This window comes from Myotis lucifugus, unplaced genomic scaffold, assembly GCF_000147115.1.
Source record: "Myotis lucifugus unplaced genomic scaffold, Myoluc2.0 scaffold_395, whole genome shotgun sequence".
Classification (NCBI taxonomy): Eukaryota; Metazoa; Chordata; class Mammalia; order Chiroptera; family Vespertilionidae; genus Myotis; species Myotis lucifugus.
The window spans coordinates 208,475-218,636 of NW_005871443.1; the positions used below are offsets into that span (position 1 = coordinate 208,475).

Sequence of the window (10,162 nt, forward strand, 5' to 3'; positions counted from 1 at the left end):
GACTTTTTACAGAGAGGAAGGGAGAGAGATAGAGAGTCAGAAACATCGACGAGAGAGAAACATCGACCAGCCGCCTCCCACACATCTCCCACTGGGGATGTGCCCGCAACCCAGGCACATGCCCTCGACCAGAATCGAACCCGGGACCCTTCAGTCCGCAGGCCGACGCTCTATCCACTGAGCCAAACCGGTTTCGGCTGTTTTTAAATCTTTCTATGGGAAATGCTACCTTCAACTGTACAAGTGAATGTGGACAGGGACATTCAGACTATGCTTACATGGGATGAAACATCCACTCTACTAATCCTATAAAATTATTTGTCCAGATTCCAAAAAAAATAGACACAGAATTACCATGTGATCCAGCAATTCTACTTCTGGCAATATACCCAAAAGAACTGAAAGTAGGGTTTCGAAGAGATATTTGTCCACCCATGTTCATAGCAACGTTATTCACAGTAGCCAAGAGGTGGAAGCAACCTTAGTGTCCATCAAATGGGTGAATTTTAAACAAAACTGTGCATATACATACAATGAATAATTATTCAGCCTTAAAAAGGAAGGAAATGCTACACATGCTATAACATGGGTGAACCTTGAGGTCATTATGCTCAGTGAAAGAAACCAGTTACAAAAAGACAAATACTGTACGATTCCACTTATAAGAGGTACTTATGATAGGGGCAGAAATAGAATAGTGGGGACCAGCTATAATCGTAAGAAATATTAATCATGCTCTGTTAACCGTGATTGTTCTGTTCTGATTAAAGAAAGCACATTCTAATCTGACTGGGAGTTGGCTGTGGGGCCTGGGAGCTCACCTGGAAATTTGGCCCACCCTCCCCATCTGGGAGCTGCCTATTATCGTGGAAAGATGAACAACCCTGTTGCAGAAACAGAGCTGCCAGCGAGGACCCCCAGCCTTTGCATACCCACAGGCCTTTGCAGATCTCCAGCCCTCATGACATGAAAACTGCCCATTTGGCATACACTTGTTCTTACTTCGCCATGTAATCTTTGTCCTACCCAATATACTAGTAAGCAGCTGGCTTATGGTGGGGTTGGAGCAGATTTTTGCTGTTCTCCCATACTGCGGGCATTTTTGGAATAAATGCTCATATATGACTCAACCCTATCTCTGCTGAATTGGCTCAAGTAGTGACAGGCAGCCTAGACCCATTGATTGTCTGGTTACACTTAGAGTCATCAAATTCCTAGAGACAGAAAGTAGAATGGCGGGTACCAGAGGCTGGGGGACAGGAAGTCAGTGTTTAATGGGAACAGAGTTTCAGTTTGGGAAGATAAAATGGTAAATTTTATATTACATATATTTTACCACAATAAAAAAATACTTATCCAAAAATACTGGCACTAAACAGAGCCTCTAAATCCATTTGTCAAACCAACAGCAGCATCCTATTTTGTGTACTATGCTCAGCCTCCCTTGGACCTCCCAACCTGACTCTCAGCATTTCTGGGCCTGCTGAGTGATACCCTAGGCTGTGCCTGCAAAGCCAGCAACAGCTTCTGTTCTGAGCCCTTTGACCCCAGTTTGCTGTGCAATCAGGATGCAGCCAGAGGGTTCAGCACCCCCAGCTCTCCCCACTGGTTCCAACCCTGGGCCTATGAGACCCTGAGGACTGAAGGACCCCATTCCTTATGACAGGGATACCCCACCCACTCTCCCACTGTCACAAGTCAGTGTGACAACCTCTCAGCACTTGAAAGTAATTGAAATTTTAAAATGAACTACTTGTGTTGATATATTTATTTCCCAAAAACTGTTAAAATCAGAATGGCAGATGTATTTCCTTAAAATGTAATTATTCAATTTAGGTTAAACTTTTTTTTTTTTTGAGCACTTTGAACTTTTAAGAGCCAGAGAGCCTATGTAACTACTAGAGGCCCGGATGCATGAAATTCGTGCAAGAGTAGGCCTTCCTTCCCCGAGCTGCTGGCACTGGCTCCCCTCTGGCACCCGGGACCTGGGCTTCCCTCGCAGCCCTGGCTTGGTCCGGAAGGTTGTCCGGTCTAATTAGCATATTACACTTTTATTGTTATAGAAGATGAGGAAAGTGGAGGAAAAAGAGATCAGAGGCCAAAAATGCCAGCATCCCTATACAACTATTAAGTTTGACACAAAGAAAGAAAACTCTGGTGTGTGGCTTTAAGATACATGTGTAGCTGTACCTGTAAGTCCCACATACTCCTGGCAGGCACAAATCCCTTCCAGCATTACCTACTGTATTATGACTGCTTGCTCAGCGCCCTTCTCATTCTCCCGGAGGGCTTCTTCATGGAAGAAGTCTGGTCTCTCCATGGTCATTTTCCTCACCAGCTAGCTAGGTGCTCAAATATTTGCTGAATAAATTAAAGACATTGTTCTCACCTGGCCAGTGTGGCTCAGTGGTTGAGTGTCAGTCTATGAACCAGGAGGTCACGGTTCAATTCCCAGTCAGGGCATATGCCCAGGTTTCAGGCTCAATCCCCAGTGTGGGGCATGCAGGAGGCAGCCGATCAATAATGATTCTCTCTTATCATTGATGTTTCTATCTCTCTCTCCCTCTCCCTTCCTCTCTGAAATCATATATAAAAAGACATCGTTTTCCCTTCATGAACACTTAAGTTTTGATTTTCCTTTAAGAAAAATATAATTTCAAATTGAAATCAGTTGGTGCATCTTTAACCATGTTTGTTTCTTTGTCAACGTCATGACTTCAAAGACGGAGTACAAACCCAGTTTGGGGATAATTCCCGCTCCTCCTCCCGCCTGGGCACCATGCACCCAGGGAGGGATGCCATGCTCACCTGTCCTGATGGCCTCCTCCAGGCTGTTGTTCCTCTCTCCCTGGAGAAGCTGGTGGTAATAGCCAGGGTTCCTCTCCATCTGGGCCTGGGCTCCACTCACCCCCATCCAGACGCGGGCCCTGTGCTCGAATGGAACACCTTTCCGGATATAGCGCTTCACTGAAACCGAGAGAAGGGACAGTTTTAGAAGGGCAGACAGACATGTCCCAAGGTCAGGACCTCATAGAGGGCCCTTTGAGCAAATGGCACTAATTTCAGTGCCTTTGCTCACCAGTTCTCTCCTTAAATCAAACATTAAAAAGCTGCTAAACGTCATACATCCCCCCTGAAACTGGTACATACACTCATTACAGGTTCCTGCTCTCTCTCCCAAACTGAGCACAACCAAGTGGGAGGCTGCAATAACCCCATACTTCTTCTTCACTGTCCAGACAGGGGCTCAGAGGCCAGCCACTGGTCCTCCCTCGCCTCTTGCCACACAAACTGTGCCAAGACTCCACAGATGTAAAGACAGGTTAGCCGCAGGCCCAGCCTCGATCCCCTGCTCGGGGCAACTCGGACCAGAAATAGTCACTGTGACCCAGGCCCTGCACAGGGGAGGAAATGTCAGGAAAACTGGAGGGACAGAGCCACCCCAAGTGAAGGGACAGGAAGCAGGAAGAGACCCTCCACTGGTCCTGGGAGCTACAAGCAGAGCCTCGAGGGCTGGAGGGTCAGCTGTGGGCAGGGACAGACGCTGAGGCCCTAGTGCACCAGGCTCAGATGCACTGTCCTTCCCTGGAGGTGATGGGGACCGAGGTCACATGGATGTCCTGGAAAGTCCGCTGGGGGCAGAGACCAGTGAGAGGGCAAACTGAAAACAGGAGACAGCAGGTCGCCGAGCCGTGAGCTTGTGTGCAGCACCTGGCTGGGAGCGACCGGCTGCAGCTGCGGATGCCCTGGTCTTGTTTTGCAGCTAATCTCGATAAATTGAGAACTACAGCATTTGGGAGGAATATTTTTATTGAAAATAAATATGTGAAAAGGTAATCAGTAGTTTTCTAATGACCAAAGAAACATATAGGAAAATAAGCCAAAAACCATGAGTGACCTCAATCATCAATATTCAATGCCCAGCCGGTGTGGCTCAGTGGTTGAACATCAAACAATGAACCAGGAGGTCACAGTTCGATTCCTGGTCAGGGCACAGGCCTGTGTTGCAGGCTTGATCTCCAGTGGGGGGGCGTGCAGGAGGCAGCCAATCAATGATTCTCTCTCATCATTGCTGTTTCTATCTCTCTCTCCCTCTCCTTTCCTCTCTGAAATCAATAAAAATATATTGTTTTTAAAAAGAAAAGAACAAAATTAGAAACAGGCCCACATAAATAGAATCAATTGCTTTTTGACAAAGTTGCAAAGGAACTTCAATGCAGATATAGAATAGTCTTTGCAACAACAAATGTCCAAAATGAAAAATACCAAAATATTAAGTGCTGGCAAGAATGTGACACAGCAGGAAATCTCATTCATTGATGGTAGAAAAGCAAAATTGTACAGCCACTTTGGAGAGACAGTTTGAAATTTCTTACAAATTAAACATACAGTTACCATATGACCCAGGATTCTCAATCCTAGGTATTTCCCCCAAGAGAAATGAAAGCTTAACTTCACACAAAACACTGTAGGTGAATATTTATAACTAGAGGCCCAGTGCATGAAAGTCGTGCACTCGGTGGTAGTGGGGGGGTGGGGGGGTCCCTCAGCCCGGCCTGCGCCCTCTCGCAGTCCGGGAGCCCTTGGAGGATGCCCAACTGACAGTTTAGGCGGGCCTAAGCCGGCAGTTGGACATCCTTAGCGCTGGTACAGAGGCAGGAAATGCTCCTGCCACCGCTGCTATGCTTGCCAGCTGTGAGCCTGGCTTCTGACTGACCACCAGGGGGAAGCTCCTGTGTTGAGCGTCTGCCCCCTGGTGGTCAGTGCACGTTATAGTGACTGGTCGACTGGTTGACTTTCTGCCCCCTGGTGGTCAGTGCACATCATAGCAAGCGGTTGTGCAGCCTTAGCATATTATTAGCATATTAACTTTGATTGGTTGAATGGACAACCAGAGGACCGGACACTTAGCAAATTAGGCTTTTACTATATAGGATGTTGGCCTCACACATCCTAAATGTCCTTTGACTGATGAACAGATAAAAAAATAAATTGTAGCCCTAGCCAGTTTGGCTCAGTGGATAGAGCGTCAGCCTGCGGACTGAAGTGTCTCAGGTTTGATTCCAGACAAGGGCATGTACCTTGGCTGTGGGCACATCCCCAGTAGGGGGTGTGCAGGAGGCAGCTGATCGATGTTTCTCTCTCATCGATGTTTCTAACTCTCTATCTCTCTCCCTTCCTCTCTGTAAAAAATCAATAAATATATTTTTTTAAAAATTGTAGTACACCATACAGTGAAATATTCCTCAACAATAAAAAATGAACTATTGATACACCCAAGGTCATGGATGCATCTCAAACACATTATATTCATTGAAAGAAGCTAGACTCCAAAGGCTACAAGGTGTATGATCCACTTATAGCACAGTTTCTGATGGCTGAAGAGATCAGCGGTTGTCCTGGGGTGGGGGCGGGGTCTGCCCACAAACAGGCAGCAGAAGGTGATTCTGAAGGTGATGGACTACTTTGACTCTTGCTTGTGCTGAGGTTATGTGTCTCTATGGGTTTGTCTGAATTCACAGAACTATACACCAATAAGAGTGAATTTCACTACAAATTCTAAAAAGTAATTTAAGAAAGGGGTCCATGGGGGGAGATGACATATGTAATACTTTCAACAATAAAGATTTAAGTAGCAAAAAAGAAAAGTAATTAAAAAAGGGAAAGTACAAAATGGCTAAACCCCTCACTATGGAGTTAGACATTGGCTCTACTGTGACTTCCTAGCCCCAAACCTGGAGCAGGTCTCCGTTTTCTCATCTATAAAATATAAATAAAGCACTCAGTCTAGTAGCTGAAATACGGTCAGAGCTCACGTTGGAGAACACATGTCTTTGCTACTTTTTGATGTTTGCTATCTGAATTTACAATGTTTCTTCAGGAAAGAATGAAAATAGTTTACTTGCCCTCAGAGACTGACATTTTCCCAGGGCAGGGCTCACCCACAGGTCTCGCTGACATTTGCAGAAGAATAAAATAGAAAGGAAAAACAGTGGGAAAATTTTTTATTAAAAAAAGAAGCCGGACCCCAGAGGATTAACCTCCAACTGTCTGCCCCAACAACGTTAAGCAAACCTCCAGTGTGGGGTATTTGTCTTTGAAAATATGTTTTTGTAACTTATTTCTAATTTACATGGTGCCGATTTCCTAAGCCACTGGGAAGGAGATCTAGAAGAAGCACGCGGCTAGGAGGCTTTTCCCCTTGTGGAGTCCCTTCACATCAAGATGGGACATGAACAGGAGTAAGGATAGGAGCTAGGCCAAGCCAGGGCTAAGCTTGTTGAACTTGGCCTTCAAGGTTGTGGGAGGAAGAGTAAGTTGTCTTAAGAGCTCCTAGTGGATATTTGCTGTAGACAAAGAAAAATAAAAGTATTCATCATATCCACAAGTAGCACAGTCAAGCAGCATACTAGTAAGTTACCTGAACATACGCTGAATGTCAAGATTTATAGATACTGGTGTTACTGGAGACTTTAAGATAGGCCATACAAATGAAAATCCTCCCCCAAAGAGAAAAAACGAAGTAGAACAACAACAACAACAAAAGCAAGATAAGGTGAGAAGAACAGGAATAAAGGGAGATTTCAAGGTGTGCTTGCTGATATGCAAGGATGAGGTTCCAAGACTGAGTTCCTTGGTCACTGCAGGACCAAAATCCCTTACATGTCATCTCTTCCTCGAGATGTCTCGTACCTGACTACACAGCAGTCAGCCTAGGATGCATGGCAGGAAAAAACTGGATTCCCAATTCTGGAACAACCTGTCCAGCTGTGTTTATCCCTGACAGCCCATGCTCTAACTGCTTCCTTGTCACACCCGGAAACTACACCAAGCTCCAGTGGCAACACCCTGGATCACAGGCCCGTGTGAGGTCACACCACACGCTCTCCCTGCATTAATCTGTGTCATTTCCTGAAACGACATCAGGCCATGAGGCTCTCCAGTTCACCTTGACACTGAATCCCATCCCCTAGGCTGAAGGCTCATCAGGAATCAAACATATTTATTCCTAAACCTGTTAGCTTTCTGAAAGATACTTGTCACCATAATCACACAGTTTAACTGACATTACATAAATCTTAAAAGTATTAAAGCAAGCAAGAAAAAATTATTTCAGTAAAAACCAAGCTAAATTTTTAGAGAGTTGCAAGAGACAGCTACTCAACGCAAAAGCAAAACAGAATCTTAGAATCAGGTTTAAGACAACTGCAGGATGGGGAAAAGACTAAACAGCTGGGAGGAGTCTGTATTCAGATTGCTTTTATTCCTGCTCTACGTGAAAAACACACCAAAAAAAAAAAAACCCAAAAAACAAAACAAAAACAAACAAAAAAACCCCAATACTGGAAAATAGAGACAATGAATTGAGAGTGTGATACAAAATTTAAATTAGTGGACCCACCCTATTCAAAGGGAAGGAGATGATAGGACAGAATTGAATGACAAACATCAACTTGCTGTGATTCTCTGCTTTAACTGACCTCTGGGTTAGCAGTCCAGAGTCAGCCATGTTGGACAGGAGGCCTTCCTCTGCACTAAAAGCAAACTGCAGCCCCATGGTGTGGCTGCTGCATGTATACACATGTGTGCATGCACACGCGCATGTGTGTGCACCCCCTTCCTGGGGGAGACGAAAGGACAGTCACCATGATCGGTCACCTTTATAGGAGAATGGAGCCTGGGGCAGGAGAGAAACTTAGCATCACTTTACATCTTTTAGTATGGTTAAGACATTTTACCATGCAGATAAATTATGTTTACTTTTGAATACTTGTATGTCACTTTTTAAAACAAAAAGACTAGTCAACTTTTAAAAATAAATCGAAAGGAAAAACTAAAGGCAGCCCTGGCCAGTGTGGCTCAGTGGTAGAGCTTCGGCCTTCTCACCTAAGGATTGCGGGTTTGATTCCCAGTCAAGGGTCAATCAAGGGCATGTACGAGGGTTGCAGGTTTGTTCCCTAGTCAGGGCGCATTCGAGAGGCAACCAATGGATGTGCCTCTCACCTCTCTCTCTCCCTCTCTCTCTCCCTCTCTCTCTCGCTCTCCTCATCCTCCCTTCCATTCTCTGTAAAATCAATGGGAAAAATATCCTCGGTTGATGTGCAGATGTGCTGGTTGAAAGGCAGATGTGCTGCTGGAAACACATTAACACACAAGGCCCATGCAGGGATGGACATATGTTTCATGTAGGATGGTACATGGTACATTGGATATTATTAGCTTTCTGTAAAGCAACAAAGGACCAACTTTAAGGTCCCTTCCAGCTGGTTTTATGAAATGATAGTTTCCCTGAGTTTTTTTTTTTTTTTTTTAATCCTCACCTGAGGACATGCTTAGAGAGAGGAGAGAGGGAGAGAGTGAGAGAGCCATGGATGTGAGAGAGAAACAGAAATCAGTTGCCTTCCATATGTGCCCCAACCAGAGATGGAACCCGAAACTCAGGTATGACTAGAAATCAAACCAGCAACCTTTTAGAGCACAGGATAAAAAAAAAATAAAAAATAAAAAAAAATGAGCCATTCTGGCTGGGCTACCTGAGTTTTTACTAAGCACCCCCATCAGTAATAGCCTGGAGGAGGGAGGGCTGTCCAGTGTCTAGGGATAGCCCCTGACCCCTGCCCTACCGGGCAGCAAGTTCCCAGACCCACCTGCTTACACCCAGCCCTCTGTCAACTCCACAAATACTTTCCAGGCGCCTACTGTGTGCTGGGACCACTTTGGGCCCTATGCACTAACTGCTTTAAAAGCAGAAATTGATCTCTCCATCCCCTTGCTCATAATTCCTTTTACAGTTGGCTTCTGTCTGCCAGGTCCAGGTGATGTGTGGCTACATGGGGCCCCGTGCAGGGTCCCCTGGCTCCATCTCTGGCCCTTTCTACACACACCCCTAATACTCTAGTCACACAGTTCTGTCCCTTGCCTCTGACCCCCTCCTCAGCCTTAATTGTCATCCATGTCCTATTTCAGGAAACCCCTACACACCTCTCTGCACCATTTATCTGACTTCTCTTAACTCCTACCAAGGGGCACACTCCTACCAACGCCCTTCCACCTGCCCAGCAGTTACCACCTAAACCAGTGGTTCTCAACCTTCCTAATGCCACGGCCCTTTAATACAGTTCCTCATGTTGTGGTGACCCCCAACCATAAAATTATTTTCGTTGCTACTTCATCACTGTAATTTTGCTACTGTTATGAATCGTGATGTAAATATCTGATATGCAGGATGTATTTTCAGGGGTCGCGACCCACAGGTTGAGAACCGCTGAAACACTTCATTCATTCATTCATTCAAACACTGAAGCAATTACCCTGACCAATCCCTGCCAGCAGAGAGGGATCTTGGAGTCCAGCAGGGGAAACAAATGATAAAATAAATCAGCTCTGCACTGCATGAGACGGCGAGGAGAAAATAAGCAGGAAAGGGGTGAAGTGTGCGGCTGTGTGGTGTGATGGGGGAGTGCCCTTCCAGACAGGAGCTCCGGAAGGCCTCATGGAAGTGGCATTCCAGTCAGCACCTGAAAAAGATGGGAGGGGCTGGGGACGAACCCCAAGGAGAGGCAGGTGCTGGAGGAATGGAGAGGAGGCCTGAGGGAGGGGGCCCCAGGCCTAGAGAGAGGAAGGGAAGGGGCCTGGGCAGAACAGGGGAGGAGGGGTCCAGTAAGGGACGCAGGGAGGGCTTGGTCACAGGCATGGACAAGCGGAGAGCCCTGGCCAATCTCATTTTGAGAAGCAGGAAACCAACTTTCTTCTGGAAAGCAAGCAGGCCCATCTCAACGGAAAGAAAGAACACCCCTGTACCTTAAAAGTGCAAGTTCTAGCTGAATTCAAAGCTCGGAGCCTCAACTTGGATCTTACGTAGGACACACACCTGCCTGCCATTTCCCAATCTCCGGATCCCTAGGAAAGATGCCAGGCTCAAGGCAGCCTCCCTGGATTAGGGGTCCCTGAGGAATCCTGAACCCCTCTTCCCCCGAGCATTTGTCAGCCAGTGACCTGGTGGTTGAGTGCGTGGTGGACCAAGTTCCAAACTCACCTCTCATGCTTTTCTGGACACTACCGCTTCCCTTTAGAAGTTTAGACCATTTTATTGCTCTTCTAGTGAGTATCACCAGATAGGTGGAAAAGAATTCTTCATAAGCCGCATAATCAAAATCCTCAG

General features: G+C 46.1%; 1 protein-coding gene across 1 annotated transcript in view; it reads right to left on the reverse strand.

Moving 5' to 3' along the window:
• The window catches only part of GRTP1 (growth hormone regulated TBC protein 1), a 29,698-nt gene extending 19,542 nt beyond the window's left edge, over window positions 1-10,156 (reverse strand). Inside the window, exons 1-2 of the mRNA XM_014467412.2 lie at window positions 10,037-10,156; window positions 2,809-2,967 (exon numbers count right to left, since the gene is read on the reverse strand). Of these exons, the coding sequence (XP_014322898.2) occupies window positions 2,809-2,967; window positions 10,037-10,043 (166 nt within the window). The 5' untranslated portion in view covers window positions 10,044-10,156. The remainder of the gene's footprint in view (window positions 1-2,808; window positions 2,968-10,036) is intronic.
• Between the last annotated feature and the right edge of the window lie 6 nt (window positions 10,157-10,162).